Below are 18529 nucleotides of genomic sequence, written 5' to 3' on the forward strand. Positions count from 1 at the left end.
GGCGGCGGGGGTGGGGCTTGGCGGCTCCGCGAAGCTGGCCCCGCCCCCGGCCCCCGGGGGGCGGTGGCGGCGGCGGCGGCGGCAGCGGAGGCGGTGAGCGCGGGCGCGGGAGGCGGCTGGGAAGGCGCGGGTGCCGCCGACGTTGGGCCGCCGTGGCCTCCTAGTTCTCCGCGCCGGGCTCGGGGACGCCGCGCTGCGGAAGCCGGGCGCCCGGTGAGCCCTGCGGGCTGTGTCCCGCGGGTCGGCCTGCGGGGGCTGAGGCGGCCGCGCCGGGCCTGGGGGGAGGGGCGAACCCCGAGAGGAGGGTCCCCGGGGGCTCGAGTCGGCCCCTGCCGCGTGCGCCCCCTTCCCTGCTCGCCGAGGCCCCGCCCTGCCGCGTGCACCCCCCCCTTCCCCGGCCTATCCTCGAGCCCGGCCTCGGCCTGCACCCCTCTGCTGCGGTGCCCGTGGGCGGGCGGCCGGGAGGACAGCGGTGCAGCTGTCCCCGTCCTTTGAGGGACACCGCCGCGGCAGGCGCCGTCCTCTGCGCTTGGGGCCGAGTCCCGGGGCGGGGCGGGGTGTGAGCGCGGGGCGGAGGCAGGCCTAGGGCGCGGGACGGTCTGTTCGGGAGCCGTTTGCACGTCTGCGGGCGTGAGCGCGGCCGTGTGGTGTGGGCGGCGGGCGTCCGAGGCCGGGCCGGGTCGCAGCGCGGTGCCACCACCGGCCCGGCCGTCCGCAGGCGGCCCCCGAGCCACTGTGCCAATTGTGTTGCAGGGCGCTCCGCGTCAGACCTGCAAGCGCCCCGGCTGTGCCCATTCGCTCCCCCTTGCCACATGAGTCCAAGTCATGACGGACGCCCAGTATGTCCTGTGCAGATGGGAGAAGCGACTGTGGCCTGCCAAGGTGACAGCCTTCGGTCTGTTGTTCCGGGGGCTGCGCAGGACTCTGGGGTGACAAGGAAAACCTCTGTCAGGAGAGACCTGGGAGGTCCTTCTGCGGAGGAACCAAGCCGAGCAGCTGACGCTTGGGTCTGTTGGCACCCGTCCTCGGTCCCCGCCGGATGGGGTTTCTGGTCTGGTGCTTACAAGGTTACGCTTCCCGAAGTGTCTTTTTTTCCACACTTAGGAAAAAAGAAACCCAGATTCAGCTTCAGAAAGGCGTGTGAGGCAGTGTGTAACTCGAGGCACTATCAGGAAGGGAGCCCTGCCCTGGGAAATAACGGGAGTGCTGTGGGGAGACTTTCTAGCAACAGGCCGGGGAGAGTGCCCGACTGCCAGGCCAAGGCCCTGCTCCCTGCCGGTGTCTGCCACTGACCCTGTGTGCCTTGGTTTCCCCCATCTTCGAAGTCACGGGATGGGACAGGATATTGCTGAAGTCCCCAGGTCGTGTGTTTTAAGAATTAGCTGCCGTCTGCATCTACGTGCTACTAGTGTTTGTGTTAACTGTTCCTCAGGTCTTCGTAACAACAGTTTTTTTTTCTTCTTTAATGTAGGTGTTGGCCAGAACTGAGATGTCGACAAAAAATAAAAGAAAGAAGGAATTTTTTCTAAGTGTTCAAATATTGTCCCTAGATGAAAAGTTAAGTGTTGTGGGTTTTTTTTAGTATTACTTTTGTGGGATTTCTGATACTGCATCCCCCCCTCCAAAAGTGAATTCCACTTTTAAGGGTTTAGTAATTTTTCAGTTATTGCAACAGAGTTGTGCTCATAATAATCTTAAGAGGAAAAGACTGGTTGGTGGTTGGTTTGTTTTTTTTAATGTCCCTTTGGAAATCGGAAGATCCATGTGAGGTACTCTGTGTAAGATCAGTGCGGAAATCGGGTGAATATAAATTATACACAGGGGAAACTCTTGTTGGGGTTCACGTAGGGATGGTTCCTTCCTGCAGATTGGTGTGTCTTTTTCTCAGAAACTTGTGACAGGCCTATCAGTTTTGAAATGTTTGATGTCTCAGCTTGTCCGTCTAATAAGCAGCTACTGTTTAGTATTCAGAAGGCACATACTATGTGGAAGCACATTACTCTTTTGCTCTTGATTATCCGGAGATGGAAGAACATAATATTACCCAGGATGATTAAAACGCCCAGATCACGTATGATCATGGTATTGCTGTGTCTAAGGGAAGAATTCCCAATTCAGAAAGAATAAAACCTCGTCAGCTCCAGTTACAGCTTCCCCAGGTCCCCATCTCTCTTCAGAGCAGCCTCCTAAGCTTGCTTAGTCCCCAGCTCACACTTTCCCTGCGGCTGGGAAGGTAATTGAATACTCCAGTTTAAAAGGAACGCGCATCCTTTTAAACTAAAACACACCTGCTGGGCTGTAAACAGCTTTTAGTGACATTATCATCTACTCTGAAAATCTAACAAAGGAGTTATTTGCGCAGTTGAAAGTAGGATTCGCCTCATAAAAGTCACAATTTGAATTCATTTTTACTCTTAAATCCAGCCAACCTTTTCTGTCTTAAAAGGAAATAAAAAAAACCACATTCACCAGGGTCCTCGCTGCCTCTAACCTCAGGCACGTAAATTCCTAGTTGGCTGTGACTTTTGGTTTAAGTTGAAGGTTGAGAAGAAATAAAATGAATCTAATTCTTTTGTCATCTAAAGAAAAACATGTTTGAAAATGTCTTCCTGGCCTTGGCTGGTAGCAGATAACGGGTGTTTCTGTCCCTGCAGAATTGAGGTGAGAAGCACAGACGTGGAAACCCTGAAGACGGCCCACATCGAACGGATCGCCTCCTCCCTGGGTAAGAGCATGTCTCTAAGTACCAAAGAGCCCGCGTGGGAGAATGGAAAGACCCTGCTCCCCAGGTCACCCTGAGCAGAAGGAGAAGAGGAAAAGGGATCTGTTTTCTTAAACCGTTCCAGACTTTGCTCCAGAACTGATCCTGTTCTTGACTCCCAGTGTGGCCCGCTGTGAGCACTGGAGTCTGCTGGTCACAGCCATGGCCTCCAGTGTGCATTTACCTCCGTGAGGAGGTGGGGGAGATGCTTCCTTCCCCGCCACCCCCTATCCCACAGGAAGACTAAAACTGCTGTCCGTGCTGGGTCATTCTCTGCCCGGGGTTTGAGAGCAGGGCTCGTGTATTTAAATTCCACAGCCAAGCTCTGGGGAGAGCAGCATTGCTGTCAGGTGCCCGTGGTCCGCTGGGGCTCTCCTCGCAGACACCCACCCCCTTTGCCTTTCCTCAGCGGGGGGGAGGGCCCGAGCCCCACGGTGCTGGGGCTCACTGTGCGCTCGCCTGCTGGCAGCTCGGCAAACCTAAGCAGAAGTGTTTTCTGCCGCCGCAGAGTGGGGGCACGTACCCCCTGTAGCGAGCGCTCTTAGTCTCGTGGAAAGATTGACCAGAAATCCTTCCAATGGTGTGTATGAAATAGGGTCTGTTTTCCTCTGTCTTTGGGAAAACCGCTTTTGTTCAAAGCGGCATCCCCTGGACCTTAGGCAGCGTCCGCCACCGCCTCTCAGACGCTCATTTTCGTTTGCCTGGGTCGTGTGGGGCTGGGGGTCTGTAGGAGCCGTTACTAGTAACCCGGGAAGGGGTCGTGCTCGCTGAGTTGTGATGTCACGTCCATCACCTCGTTCACGTAAATAGTGCCGTATCAGTGGGTCGGGGTGAGTCAAGGCAACAGTGGCAGTGAGGAGGTCAGGCTGAAATCTCCAGGCCCGCGATGCTCTTTTCTGGCTTGGAAACGCCCTCGCACAGAAGTACGGAAAATCCACCAGCCCACAATGGGTCCCTTTCATCCGCTGATTGTCACCCCCACCGCCACCCAAGAACACGTTGCAGACAGAGTTCTTTATGGAGTTGGCAAGGGTTTTTATTGAGCCTGATTGAAGTTGAAACTGTGAGGCTGGGAGGATTTGGGAAGCGTCTGAGTACGTTTTGCTGGTGGTATTTTTTTTGTGATCTGGAGGGATTTATCTTCGTAACCCAGTCAGGCTGGGGTCAGGCAGTTTGTTTGGAAAAGCGGAGCCCCGCAGCCCCGAACAATAGCTGTCATTTGTGGCCTTGTCCCGCTCCGGGAAAGACGGAGCTGAGAAGGGTCAGTCCTCCCTTCAGGTATGACAGCCCGAGTCAGTCGTAGGGGGCCCTGCTCTGACGGCAGTGCCAGACGCCTGGTCATCACCAGGCTTTGTTTCCTTCTCCCCGCAGCCTCCGAGAATGAGGTTCCTGCTGAACCCCTAGAGGAGCTGGCCTACAGACGCTCGCTTCGAGTGGCTCTGGATGTTTTGAACCAGAGAAGCAGTTTGCCTCAAGAAACCTCTTCAGGGGAAGAAAGAACTGCTCTGTCCTCAGGAGAGAGGCCTATGAAACTGGCCTCCTCGCTCTGTGACCCCAGCTCTTCTGGTCTCCGGGAAGACGTGCCGAGCAATTGTGGACCCCCGAGGAGGGAGCGTGTACGCCCGAGGCTGTCGGGCTCACCCCCTTGTAGAAAGGACCCCAAGTGCAAAGTGGACCACAGGAAGGCGCTCGGGAAAAACGAAAGCCCACGAGCCTTGGTGGTTCCTTCAGCCAGAGGTGGTTCTCAGGATGGCAGTGGATCGAGAATGTGCCGCAGAAGGCGGATGGCCCCGAGCAAAAGAGGAAGACATTTAGCACAGGAGCCTAGCTGGTGTCAGAGAGGACCTTCGCTCTCGGAGGGAGACAGTGAAACAGAGAGCAGCCCGGCAGCCCCCAGGTCACCTCCCTGCGTTAGGGAGGAGGGTCTGTGGGCCAAAGGGCGAGACCCGGGTTTGCCTTTGAGTGGCCCCACTGTGCTCCCGACCTCGGGGCGCCCCACCTGCCCAGATGCCCGAGGCCGCCCTGCCAAGCGGCTGTGCCCGGATGGCAGCCAGAGGCCGCCCGCCACGCAGCTGGGGCCGGGGGTGGCACCCAGGCAGGGGCCCGGGGGGGGCATGACTCTGCGCAGTGCTGCCAAACGCAGCCTGCCCGCCCCCCGCGCTTCCACGGAGGAGACCAGGAATCTTCGCTTCCTGCCGGAGGAAGGTGAAGGTCTGTGGCCGAGATTCGCTTGTGCTGGCGGAGGGCGGATCTGGGTTCTCTCGTGGCCAATGCAGCTCAGGCACTCGTGTGTTTTTTAACCTGATCCTGATGAGGTCGTATCAAACTAGAGGCAGAGCAAGGATTGCCGGATTGCTTTCTGTGTTTCCCACCGGCTTGTAATTATGACTAGTCCCAAATCCTTGTGTCTTTGTTCTGAACTGGAGAGGGCGTGGGGCACCGGGCCGAGCCTGGTGGCTGCACTGAGGCTGCGGCCGCACCCCCAGGGCCAGGCTCTGACAGACGTGTAGGAGCGCAGCGCACGCCTCCTGAGCGGGCAGGAATCTCAGAAGTGATTCACTCGCTCACCGGGCTCCCGGCTTTTTCCCGGTTCCTGTGGAGACGCACTTTTGTGCGGCGACAGTCATGCGCAGTGGCTCCTTTCGTTTGAGCGTGGCCGCGTCCCTCTTTCTTTTGAGCTGCTGATTGAGAGCTGTTAGTTTCTGTGGGCTTCCGTGCCTGCAGACCCACTGTCTACACACGTCCTCCGGTTTCTGCCTTGAGTTTAAGCGTCATGTGTTTAGACTCGGTGTCCGGCCCATACGGAGGCGGCAGGAAGGGGAGCCGCAGCCTGTCCCCGCGTCCCCCCCGGCCGCTTCAGCGCTGGAGAGACCGAGCCCCCAGCCGTCCCCTTGCTCTGCTTACACCGCAGCTTGTGCGCTTGCCCCTCGGCCTCTCTCCCCCCACCCTCTTTGTCTCTCGTTTATTTTTCCTGTAAGTGTCCTTTGACGAGAGCGTACCCACTCTGCATCTGGCGACGTGGGAATCTGTAATACGGAATCTGTTATGTTTGCGTCGACGGTCGTGTATCAGGAAGTGGGTTTCTTGGGCTGAGTCTCTGAGACGGTGACAGTGAAATCTGATCCCCCATCACTGGCAGACCGTCAGTCTTCAGGAGAGTCAGTGGAGTTCAGTCCCATTCGTTCCATTCTGGAGGAAGACGAGGACGACGAGGAGCCGCCCAGAATCCTTTTCTATCACGGTAAGTCTGGAGAAGCAGTGAGAGCATGTGCTGCCGCTCGAGGGGAGCCCCTGGGCAGAGGCGGCCGGCGTCCCTGCCGTCTTCGGCTAAACGTCTCTCGCTGCTTTATTTTCTTCCTGCTGGCACACTGCTCCCTGTGCGTGTCGTCCTGTCCCCTCCGTGGGACGGAAGGACAGCCAAGTGCAGAGTTGGGAGTTGCCACTGTTGGGGTGTGGCCTGGCGCTGCCTCCAGACGTTGGGGGATGGCAGTTGCAGGTCTGTCCAGAGAGGCAGGGTGTCCGGCCAGAGGCAGTGGGACCGGGACCCCTCCCACGCGCACGGGCTGTCCGCAGCAGAGCAGACATGCGTAGGTGCACGCCCCCAGTTCTCTTTGTGGAAGGACTGGAAATAAAGACCCAGGATCCTGAACCAACTACCGACAGCAACGTAGTCTGTTTCGTGGAGTCCGTCAGAATGAATTTCGTTTTTAGACTCACCCACTGATTCTTTGTTTTAACGTCGTCTGGGGTTTTATAGCCTTCTCGTTATGAAATAATAACAGATTCATAAGATGTAAAAATAATATGCGGAAGTGGGGGGAACCTCTCCAGGGGCGACACCCGGCGCCTGGGGAGGCCGACGCTGGTGCGGCAGGCAGGGCGTGCCCTTGTGACTTGGCTCCTGTCCGCCGGCCGGCAGCACCTCTCCGTATCTGTGCTACAGGCGTGCGTTGCTCTTTGTGCCCTGATGATAACTCGGACACAGTTTACACTTGCCTGTGGTCTTCTGATAACTCTTTGCAGCCACTGCTCGTTCCTCACCGAGCCCTCCCCCGCCATCAGGTGCCTTGATGGTTCCACGCCTGGGGGCCTGCGACGTGCCTGGCACGTGCCTCTGGGAAAGAACCGTGCAGGCTTCGCTCCCAGGAGTGGGACTTACTCGGCCAGAGAAGGGGCGCCGTGCCTTTGTCTAAAAGGGCACTTTCGCCCACCTGCTGCCGGCGGGGGCCCAGGTCACCACAGCCCCGAGAAACCCCCTGGTTTTTGCTTCCATTTGATTTTGTCTTGTCCCCCCCACTCCTGCAGCCTGACGTCTGTCTGGGTGTTTCCCGTGACCTATTTGTCCTCACGGGGCCCTGACGGTTCTCACCAGATGGATGACAGTCCTTTGCACGCTCACTGCGGGCGTTTTCCTGTCCACAGACCTTGCCTCGCGGCCGCGCTGGCCTCCAGGGCACCACGGGAGCGGGGCTCGTTTTGCCTCCGCTTGGAAAAGCAGCCTCTCGTGTCTGCAAGCTTTCGTTACCTCATTGTTTCAACATTTAAATGATCCGTTTTGGAGTTTGTATTTGGTTGGAAATCCTGTTAAATTTTGTTCAGAGATACTTACGTGGTCACTGGATGATGATTTTGGTTATTCATTATTTTCTTCCTTTGAAGATAAAGCCCGGTTTTTGAGACTGAGGAGCTTTCTAGGAATTTGCTTCTTTTGTTGAAGTTTCTGTGCCACACTCTTTTTAAAAAATGTTTGAGTCTGGAATAATTTGAGATTTATGGAGTAGTGGCCACAGCGGTACAGAGTTGACCCCGACTTGTCCCCGCTCAGCAGCAGCACGCGTCGCCCGCACTCAGTCGCCAGCCAGCGTTGTCATGAGACTACCTTCCAAACCGGGGGCACGACACACGACCTCTGACCAGTCAGGTTTAAGGGACCGGCAACAATTGCGGTTTCTTCAGTTGGTGCATTTGGTGTGGGATGTGGCTCTGATTTGCTGTTTATTTTTTTGTCTGTCTTTTTAATTCTAGAACCACGCTCGTTTGAAGTAGGAATGCTGGTCTGGCTTAAACACCAGAAATACCCCTTCTGGCCCGCAGTGGTAAGCACCAGCGGCCTCGGGGACACCCCACTGAAGCCCCTGCACTTCTGCTCCCTCGCCCCCCATTTGTGTCTGCTGGGGCCCGGGAGAGCTCTTTACTGGGGGAAACCGACGGCCTTGTAATTCTAAACAGGGTTTCTGGAGACGTTTACTGAGTAAGGGGAGTTGGATATTTTGGCACAGTTGAGCGTGAGGGTCCTAGGTCCAGTCATGACTGAGCAGGGTCAGGAAAGCCTGCCTAAGACAATGTGTGCAGCTTGCTGATTTCTAATACCGTGCGCCCAGGACTTTCTCCTGTGGGAGCTTTTAAATGGCTCAGATTTCAGGGTGGGGACCGGTTGTGCGTGTGTGGTGGAATTCCTGGCTCTGCTTTCTCCGTGTGCCTGGACGGCGCGGGCTGTCCGTTTACCCTTTAGGCCAAGGCAGCATGCCGGCTCCTCGCCTTCCTTCTCCAGCGTAGACAGCATTCCAACGGTTCAGCTCTAGGGCTTTAGTAGTGAGAAACAGTGACTGTAAATCTGGAAGGGTGTTTGCAGGAGCTGGAGACACTCCTGTTGTCGCCGTGAGGCTGACCTCCCATGGGCAGCATGGCCTCCTTGGAGGGGGCGGACCAGCTGTAGCAGCGGTAGGGTCAACATCTGTGCGGGGTTTGCCGGGCAGAAGGTGGAGCTTGAACAGACGTGCAGATGAAGTGCGGGTGTCCGTGCAGCGTCTCTGCGCCATTGTGGGGGGTCGTGTATCGGGGCTCCTTGGCCTCCCTTCAGTACTCACTTCATGGCAGGCGCTCGTTTCCCCTGTGATTGGCACCCTTTTCCTGGACCTCTCCTCCTCATTTTCACCAGTTCCCTGGGGGCCCTGCTGGGTCTCCAAGGTCACAGGTTCCTGGCGCCAGCTCTGGTGTACGGCTGCGCTGGGGACACGCGGGTGGGGGGGGGGTACCCCTGGGCAGGGAGGAGGCTGGTCTGAGTCAGGCATTGCCGCCTCTGCGTCCTCGGCTGGTCCCACCTGCCTGAGCTCACTGCTCATCCCGAGAATGCGAATGAGCCCGTCCTGCTGAGTCCAGAGAGCGGCGCGCGCAAGGGTGGCGGGTAGCAGCAGGCTTGGGTCTTTCTGTGATGAGAGAGGACAGAGCCCCGTGCGGCCTGCTGCTGTTCACCTGTGGGCACCGTGTGGTGCAAGCAGCAGACGGGGTGGCGTCTGAGCCTCCGACCTGGGGGCTTGGCCCTTGTGCCCCCCAGCCAGTAGCATTCCTTATCACACGCCAGCCATGTGCCATCTTGCACGGTGAAAAGAAGTCAGGAAGGTATTTCAAACACGTGGCCTCTTCTGGGTTCTTGATGCTTTGTTTTGGATTTGCCAACAGGTCAAGAGCGTCCGGCGAAGAGAGAAGAAAGCCAGTGTGCTCTTTATCGAGGGGCACATGGATCCGAAAGGGAGAGGGTAACCCAGCTGTCCGCTCTCTGCAGACGCTTCCCGGGTGAAGGCCTGCCGGCTCGGGGGCGCCGGGAGTGTGGGGAGGGGGCCGGGGTCCAGGGCTAGGATGGTCTCTCGTGCCCCCTGCGATCCAGCTCCCCGGAAGAGGAGTCCAGACAGAGGCTGTGTTGAAAGGGACTGCTCAGACAGTCCAGTTTCCAAACCTCATTTGCCGACTTTGAAAGGCAGCCCAGTTAGACGCACAGTGGATCCCGCCCGTTCCCCTAAACCGTACTCCAGTTTGTCGTCGGAGGTGCTGTGAGCAGCGACCCTGCCTCCACCTGTTTTGCCGTTTGGTTAGTTGTCCGGTAATCTGCTACCAATCCTTAATCTTGGGATGAAAATGCACCCTCCTGTGCCTGTCTGCTCAAAGGCACTTTGGAAACATGTTTCGGACCCTCTGGCCCCCGGGTGCTGCCTCCATCTCCCATAAGTGGCCAGGAATGTGTGTGTCTCACCACGTCCCCTAGGGCCTGTCTCGGGCTTCCTGGGGCAGCTGCTGCTGGCAGAGGTCCCCACGGTCCCTACTAGTTTCATCAGAGGAGAGGGAACCATCGTCCTGACTTATGAGATGATGTTCCTTCACGTTAACTTTCATTTCTCTGCTTCCAGCATCACAGTGTCTCTCAAAAGATTGAAGCACTTTGATTGCAAAGAGAAGCAGGCCCTCCTGGTAGGTGCATTGTTGTTCATGACCCCGTAAGGGGCCGCCGTGGCGGCCGGGAGCTGTGCACTCCCGCGTGATGGGGTCTGTCGGGCTCAGCTCCAGCCGTTCCTGGTGGGGAGCACCACGGCCCTGGGAGGTTGCCGGCCATCCCCCCACTGTCCAGGCAAGGGAACAGCCTTTGGCGCAGAGGACGGTTTGCACGGGTGCGAGGCCGGCGTCTCGGTGCAGGCGATGGTTCGTAGGCTGTGCCTGCACGGTGCTGAGGGCACAGCAGGCCTGCAGGTGTGCACGGGGGGGGGGGGGGGGGCGGGGGGAGGCCTGGGGGGCCTGAGTGCTCGGCTGCAATGGCGCCCCACAGGGGCCTTCCTGGGCTTGCCAGTGGCTGAGCCCCCCAGGTGCCGTGGCTGGCCCTTGATCGTACACTGAGCCCAGTAGCCACGAGGCGCTTGTCCGTTCCACCCACTGTCTGTGCAGCCCTGAGGTGCTGTGTGTGTTACACCAGCTTTCCCAATACAAACCCCACCGAGGGGAGGGGTCTTCTAGCCTCCTCCCGCCCCCGTGCAGTTCTTGTCCCAGCCCAGTGAGCGGGTTCCTGGCTCCGCGTCACAGCCTTCCTGTCGGCGTGGACTGCCTGGGACCTCGACGGGGGAGGCGGTCCGGGGAGCCTTCTGCCCACCGGCTGTCTCCCTGAGCAGAGCAGACATGGGCTGCGGTGTGGGCGGGTGTTGGGAAAGTGGGCACCCACGTCAGACCCCAGCCTTCTCTTTCTTCCACGGATGTGTGTGTCCCTGTGAGGTGATTCTGCTTCTGTCCTGTCTGTTGTGAGTGTGCTTCTGAGCGGCAGCCCGTCCTGGGCAGCCAGTCCCTGTCCGGACACCCGTGGGCGGGGCCCGGTTCTGAAAGAGGGCCAGCCATGGCCTCAGGAGCTTCCATACTCCCTGAAGCACAAGCCCACGAGTGCGGGGAGCTGGTCACCCAACTTTCCAGGCCAGGGGCTGGCCCTGACCCCACGGCCACTCTCGGAAATCTGGATAGCTTTCCCAAAATGGGGGGGAGTCAGAAAGGAGAGCAGGAATCTTGCTTTGAGGTCTGGGTGCCCCAAACACGGACCTGTGTTTTGTGACAAAGGTGGTGTGTGGCCTTACATAATCCAAATGCTGGGACGAGGCCTATTGCCCGTCTTCCTGCTCCCCGAGAAAAGCCAGGCCCACCTGTGAAGTGGGGTGCACGGGGCCACTGAGGGGCTGTTTCGGTGGCAAGAGCTCTGCCCCCTGGAGCCACTGTTCGGACTGACCTGGTCTGTTGATGGTCCGGCCCGGTGTCACAGTCCTGGTTTTGAGCCCCGCCTTCCCGAGCAAGGAGTGGCAGCGCCTGCTGTCCCTATGTCCCACACCCGCCCCGTGCCGCGGCCACAGGAAGAAGGCCAGGCTGAGGTGGCCATAACCCAGGAAGTGGATCTCAGGTAGGGAGCCATCGTCCCAGCTCAGGTGTCCTCACAGGTGCATTGTCCTCAGTTTGCAGGTGAGGACCTTGAGGCCTAGGTGGTGCCCTGACCGGTGGCCGAGTATCCTTCGGTCCTAGGGCAGCACTTTCTCCTGACTGAGCCGACACCATTCTAGGCCAAGCGTACAAAGATATCTCTTAGAAGGATTTGTTTTGCGTGACTTTCAAGTCTTGTTTGGGTAACATCAGCCACATGTTGGGGTGCCCCCAGCTGTCCTGTCCCAGAGCACACCGCTCCCACGTGACCACTTTCTGAGCAGCTGGGCCTTTCCCCATGTGACCTCAGCAGCCCTGCATGGGGGTATCTGCCGGCTCGGTGGCCTAGACGCAGGAGGTGAGGGCACAGGGAGGGTTGGAGGATCCCCTGTGGCCTCTTGCTGACAGCTGCCGTCTGGGTCTTGTTGCAGAACGAAGCCAAGGAGGACTTTGACCAGGCCATCGGCTGGTGCGTCTCCCTGATCACTGACTACAGGGTCCGGCTGGGTACGTGGGCCTGCATGCCCTCGGACAGAGGGACTGGGCTGGGGGCAGAGCACAGGCCTGTTTTGCACGGCCGTCTGGCCTGGGCTTGTGGCAGTCTTGTCCCCAACAAGGGCAGGTGGGCAGACTCCCGGGAGAGACGGAGATACTGGGTGTGAACGGAAGGTGGAGTTTGCTTCGAATCAAAGAGTTGGTTTCCATCCACCACAAGTCTGGCCGTTGGGAATCCTTAGACAGTAGCCTTTCTAGGTGTCCCCAGGGGCGTGTGGCACCGTGACGGCAGCGTTGGTGTTGGTGTCCCGTCCGCCTTCTCGGGAAGGGGTCCGGGTGGGGCTGACGCGGGGCAGGCACGCTGACCCTGGTCCCTCAGGGTGGTCCCGGAGCGCCTCTGACGCTGTGACGGGGCTCCTGCCTCCTTTGCAGGCTGCGGCTCTTTTGCTGGCTCTTTCCTGGAATATTACGCCGCCGATATAAGTAAGTGCGCCGGCTCCTCTTCGGAGGAGCAAAGCAACCGTGCTATGTGTCTGAAGCTCGGGAGGCTGTTGTTGGGCGGAGCCTGTGCTGTCCCGAGGCTGACCCTAGATTGCCGGGAACAGGCACAATGCCGGCCACCCCCCTGTCCGCCGGGCACCCGGCCTCTTCTCCAAGATGTGTGAACGGTGGCGCTTTGCACCTGCCTTCCTGGTTGCTCGAGTTTTGGGTGAACTCATAGTCCCACCGTAGCCCTGGGGCTCTGCTCGTGTGGGCCACACTGGTGTCCAGCTGAGCTGGGGAGAGACGTGGGGTCCCACAGAGGAGGAGCCCTTAGGGCTGTGGTGGTTGTGCCCGGGGGCCCGGGGGGCCTCTCCCGCAGAGCCCCCAGACAGCACAGCGAAGGGAGAAGGAGGGAGCCCTCCCACACAGGCTGGCAGTCCCACGGGTGTGTCGTTGGTCTGCAGGTTATCCCGTCCGCAAGTCCATCCAGCAGGATGTCTTGGGGACCAGGTTCCCACAGCTGAGCAAGGGAGACCCCGAGGAGCCTGTGGTGGGGAGCCCCCAGAGGAAGAGGCGTCCCTACAGGAAGGTGCTCCCTGACCGGTCCCGGGCTGCCCGGGACCGGGCCAACCAGAAGCTGGTGGAGTACATCGTGAAAGCGAGGGGCACTGAGGGCCACCTGCGGGCCATCCTGAAGAACAGGAAGCCGTCACGGTGGCTGAAGACGTTTCTGAATTCGGGACAGTACATGACGTGCGTGGAGACGTACCTGGAGGATGAGGAGCAGCTGGACCTGGTGGTGAAGTACTTGCAGGGCGTCTACCAGGAGACAGGCAGCAGGACGCTGGCGCGGATCAACGGCGACAGGATCCGCTTCATCCTCGATGTTCTTCTGCCTGAAGTGAGTTGAGTAGACGGCAGGGCTGCCGTGCACAGTGACGGGTGGGGGGTCTGCAGCCGGGGCCCGGAACCCGGGCCACCAGCCACACGGGGCTGGGGTTTGGTGCGGGGACGTCATTCTCCGGAAGTGTGCCCGGGAGGCCACGGCAGCGTGGAGCCCGGCGCCCGCCTTGGCCTTCCCTGGGTGGTGTGACAGGGCCTTAGTGTATAGACCCCGTGGCCAGTGCGGGGGGACGAGAGCCGCGTGCTTTGTCCCCGTGTGCACGTGGACACGTTTCTGGAATCGATGTTGCTTGTGGAAAGGGCTGCTGTAATTCTCCTGGACGGCCAGCCAGGGTTCGGCTGGGCAGAAGCACACACGCGACTCCTTTGGTCATTTTGAAGGTCGGGGCCCTGGTGGGCATGTGTGGGCACGCGTGGGAGAAGTTACCAAGGTCAAAGATTTTTGCCTTTATAACTGGAAGCTTCAAATACATACGAAAGGAAAACAGCATCAGGAAGCCTGCGTGCCCGGCACCCAGTTGGGGTAGTGACCTCACTCTGTTTGTGTTTCTAGCTCCCTCCCGATTATTATGGGGGGATTCCCCAAAGTTTTTTATGCTTAAGTACAGCAGTGTGTGTCTTTAAGGAAGGGGTGGTTCTGCCCCAGCGACACTGGTCCCCGTGTGGGGACGGCTGTGGTTCTCACGAGGGGGGGGCAGTGCTGCTGCTAACCCCTCAGTACTCGGGACGCCCCCCAAGAGCGGCCTGCCGATGTCAGCAGTGCCCAGGGTGGAGGGGGCGGGGGAGGCCCTGTTCTAGACGTTAAGCTCTGTTTGACTTGTAAGATTTTATTTTGAAGTGATCTCTATGCTCAGTGTGGGGCCGGAACTCAGGACCCTGGGACTGAGAGTCGCGAGCTCTCCCAAACGAGCTGGCCACATGCCCCACACAGGCTCCTTCCTCGCTGGCCACACGCCCCACACAGGCTCCTTCCTTGGGGTGGGGCGTCGGCGGGGGGGGGGGGGGGGCTCAGTGGGTAGAGCATCTGCTTCCGGCTCAGGTCTGGATCTCAGGGTCCTGGGAATTAGCCCCGCATGAGGCTCACTGCTCGGTGGGGAGCCTGCTTCTCCCTCTGCCCGTCATGCGCCCCCCCCCCCCAAATGAATAAAGTCTTTAAAAAAAATAAAAAATCACGTTTTTAGTAACCACAGTTCTGTTTCTTCTGAGGAAAAGAGCAAGGATTTCTCCGCATCACACGTGCCATGTGCTTGGACGATCGCTGTGCGTTTTTCCTGTTGTTTGAACACTGTGAACTCACGAGTTTTCACACACGGGCTTGTTGGTTTTGGTCCTGCCTCATTTTCTGCTTTTAGTGACATGAACTCTTGTGTCTCATCCCAAAGACCACGTCATGGATGTGACGCAGAAGAGTCCCTGCGAGCAGAGGCCTCACAGATCCCGTGCGTGTCTGTGGGAGCTGCTCCGAAGTTGCACTGGGCCCCACGCGCACCCCTCGAGCTCCACGGGCAGCACGGACCCGCTGCCCGCGGCTGAGCGCCCTCTGCCCTCTTGCAGGCCATCATCTGCGCGATTGCGGCTGTGGACGCCGTGGATTACAAGACAGCCGAGGAGAAGTACCTCAAGGGACCGTCCCTCAGCTACCGGTAGGCTGCTCAGGGCGCTGCCCCCACGCCAGCGGCGGCGTGGCTTGAAGGGCTTGCGTTCGCCGTGCTGGCGGCTGGGGCTCGAGGCCCCTCTTGCCCACACGCTGATCCAGGTGCGGTGGGTGAATGAACCACATACTCCGTTGGCTAGGAGTTGCCAGAGGGACCCTGTGAAGCCAGCGTTTGGCCGCGTTCTCCTTGGGCGTGTCCCCGAGCCGGTCACAGCAGGCAGAGCTGGACCCCGGCCCACGCCGCGGCCCGCAGGCCGTCCACCGGGGCTGCTCCCTGGGCGCGTTTCACGGGCTCCCGTTTACATTTCGAGCTCTCTCCCCTTGCCCCAGTGCCGTGGCCGTTTGAGAAAGCACAGGAAGATTACACGGCAGCGGTCGCCCCGGGCCCTTCCTAGCTGGTCGGAAGAATGCCGTGATGAAGATGCTTCTCTTCCGTCGGTGTGGTTAGCCGCTCTGGGGTTTTTGGCCCCCAGAGCCTCTAATCCCGTCTCTGGGCTTGCTGCCAGGCCTTGCTGGGAACAGGCTGGGCCCGCGTGGCAGTGACAGGCTGAAGACTCAACTAGAGTCACAGTCCAGGGTCTCTGTCCAGGGTCGACTGGGCCCAGCGTCACGGATGCTGGACGGCGAAGTTGGCTCCCAGGAGGCCGCGCTCCTTCCCGGGGAGGGTGCTGCCACGTGCCAGGAGGCCAGGAGGTCTCGGTCGGTGGGGAGGCTGCCTGCAAAGCCATCCACAGAAGAGTCCGTCTGGCTCTGTGTGCAGGAGTCAGCGGAACACGAAGGGCCTTTGGCAGCGGGGAGACTTGGTGTTTCTGTCCCTGGATCTGGCCCAGCGCGGTGCCCTCGACGCAAATACAGAATAGGGTTCTTGGGAGAGCAGGGTCGGAGCCAGTGCGTGCCCCCCGTCTAGCCAGGCGCTTTCCTCCTCCACGGCCAAGGGCCTGGCCGTTGTGCCTGTGAGGACGATTGTCCGTCTTCACACTCTGCCGCTGCTCTTGACCTGCCGTGGACATTTCGGGTGCACCACGTAAATGATGTTGGCCGTGCCGATGGTGGCAGAGGCCTCCTTCTCTGGACTCGAGGGACGCGGTCTCTAACCAAGTGCCGGCTGGCCCCGCCCCCACAGCCATCGACCTCCTTCCCCCTCGGCTTGTGGTGACACCTCCAGGGGTGCCCACCAAGCAGCCACGTGCTCACGTGGACTTGCTCACTGTCAGAATCCGTGTTCTTTGTTGCTATCGCCAACCCGGGGGGGGGGTGCCCCAAACACCTGTTAATGTAATTCTTCTTATCAGGGAGTTGTTCAATTAGGATGACTTGATAGTTCACACTCTTTAAAAAGTTGTTTGTTTTAAATTGTGATAAAACGCACAATGTTCCAAAATATAAAATGTTCCATCGTAACCGTCTCTAAGTGCACAGCTCCGCAGCATGAAGCACACTCACCCTGTCCTGCAGCCACCCCCACCCTCCGTCTCCAGAACTTTCCATCTCCCCACACGGAGACTCTCTCCCCAGGAAGCATGGACTTGTCTATTTCATATTCTAAGACAAGATGAATTACTAAAATGAGGTTTTCTCCTTTTATTTTCTGAAGGGAAAAAGAAATATTTGATAACCAACTCCTAGAAGAAAGGAGTCAGCGGTGCTGACGCTGGAGGGGCCGCCGCGGCTCTTGCGGCTGGGGCGTGAGCGCGGTCTGCAGGGCCGGGGCCCAGAGTGTGCTCGCTTCTCTTCTGTGGGTGCGCTTTTCCTGGCTTTTTTGGAAGGTATGGTTCCTGAAAGGTTTTTGAAAGAAAAATGTGTTTTATTTTCCTGCATATCGTTACTTGTGACTGTACTGTATTGTTTAATATAAGGTGCACATTTGGGTTTATGTTAAAAAGCACTGTATCCAACATTAAACAGGAGTTTTAAGAAAGAGCCTGATGTGAGTGCATTCCTGCAGAACACGTGTGTGTTTTCTATGGTTCCCTGTTCTGGAGGCAGCCCCGAGGCCGCGGTGCCGCTCTCCTGTTTCCTCGCGTTGCAGCGTCTGCTGTGACTCCCTGTGCCGGGAAACATGTGCGGCGGTACCAGTCCGGCAGCCGCTTTCCACCCCATCCCCGTGTGGGCAGTGCGTCGCAGTGCGAGCCCACCACTGCCCTGCCCCGTCCGTGTGGATCTTCACGTGTGGCTGCATCCAGTCCGGGGCTGAGCACTGTCTCACCGGCCGGCCGGCCTCTCTTCTGCCTGGAGGGCTGGGACCTCCCGCCCACAGAAGCCGTGGGGTCTGCGCAGGGACAGGAGTGTGCTGTGCGGGCTGCTTGTCTAGAAGCAAGGCCTTTGTCTGGAGGTCAGACTCATGTCCCTGCCCAGGCCCAAGAAAGGAGGCAGCTGGTGGGTCACACCGGTGCCCGAGGGTCCCCAGAGCCGGCCCTGGCCTTTGGAGACCTGCTGTGGCCCGTCCTCACACAGTCACAGAAATTCTGTGGCCTGTCAAAGCCATACTCGAACTTTTTATTCTAAGCTGCTGGGACGCTGCACAGTGAGTACACGGGGGGGGGGGGTTCATCTCGAGACCCGGCCAGGGTAGCACCCCCGCCCTGTGATGGGTTGCTGTGTCTAAGAGGGTCAGCCTCCCCACCCCTCCCCTCCACGGAGGGCCCCTCAGCCCACAGCAGCCACTGCAGCAGGGGCTTAGAGCCTGCTGGGGGGCGGGTGGGCTCAAGCCCTGAGAAGGTGCTATCTGAGCAGGCAGAGGCCGGGGCCACGCGGAGAACCCCAGGTCATCTGTGCAGCTGGAGAGGCCAGGGGAGATGGCACGCTGAGCCGGAGCTCCAGAAGGCTCCTGGTTGGGGGGGGGGGGAGCCTGCCTCAGGAGGGTGGGGCTGGGGGGGCCTGTCCCCAGGGTCCCTGTGGCCACCGTGCCCCAAGCCGGCAGGGGAGACCACAGAGGGACGATGGCTCCCATCCACCATAGAGCCCAAAGCCGGACCACTTGGTCACTTCCTCCATAGAAAACTGCCCACCATTGTCTCCAAAGTGGGCCTCGCCCCTTCTGGGGGAGCCCGATGGCTGGGTCCACCGCTGGTGGCGCTGGCTGACGTGGCCTAGGTGGGCCACCAATGCTGCATGCACGTGCCCCTGCCTGCACTCATCCTGCCAAGGCAGCCCCTCCACACCCACGTCCCGGGTCTGTACCTTGTTGGGGACCCTGAGGGTGCTCGTTCTAAGGCTGCCGGGCAGGTGTGGGGGGCGCGGAGCCTGGCAGCTGGCAGCCCCATGGGGGCCCCTGGAGAAGCAGACACAGCTGGGCTGCTCCGAGAGACAGACTGCCCCCAGCACCGCACCCCATGCTCCACGGCATGCATCAACCCAGCCCTGGCCGCTGGCTCCTACTCCCTTCTCGCCCTCAGCGCTGAGGACATCTGGCCAGTTCATTCTCCGATGGCCGTCCTGGGTCTTAAAACCTTAACAAAAATAAGTGAATATAAAAATTAATAAAATCTTTAAAGAAAAAAACCACTAATTCACAGGGC

The 18529-nt window shown here is 59.2% G+C and overlaps 1 protein-coding gene across 6 annotated transcripts; it reads left to right on the top strand.

The window, feature by feature from the left end:
- The first annotated feature begins 39 nt into the window (after nt 1-39).
- Nucleotides 40-16929, top strand: PWWP3A (PWWP domain containing 3A, DNA repair factor). Of its 6 annotated transcripts, none has more exons than XM_044377799.3 (14): nt 41-93; nt 754-882; nt 1472-1557; nt 2655-2725; nt 4133-4972; nt 5901-6002; nt 7787-7857; nt 9221-9297; nt 9943-10003; nt 11908-11983; nt 12404-12454; nt 12919-13355; nt 14912-15000; nt 16606-16929. In XM_044377799.3, exons 2-14 carry the CDS (start codon nt 826-828, stop codon nt 16658-16660), a joined length of 2073 nt encoding a protein of 690 aa, XP_044233734.1. In that variant the 5' UTR covers nt 41-93; nt 754-825; the 3' UTR covers nt 16661-16929. The 6 variants fall into 6 exon arrangements, with proteins under 6 accessions (XP_044233738.1, XP_044233734.1, XP_026336684.1 ...); XM_026480899.4 differs by lacking the exon at nt 41-93 and adding an exon at nt 100-213; XM_026480900.4 differs by lacking the exon at nt 41-93 and adding an exon at nt 100-213 and having other exon boundaries at nt 4133-4966.
- Nucleotides 16930-18529: the final 1600 nt, after the last annotated feature.

The sequence above is a fragment of the Ursus arctos genome, unplaced genomic scaffold (assembly GCF_023065955.2).
Source record: "Ursus arctos isolate Adak ecotype North America unplaced genomic scaffold, UrsArc2.0 scaffold_14, whole genome shotgun sequence".
Classification (NCBI taxonomy): domain Eukaryota; kingdom Metazoa; phylum Chordata; class Mammalia; order Carnivora; family Ursidae; genus Ursus; species Ursus arctos.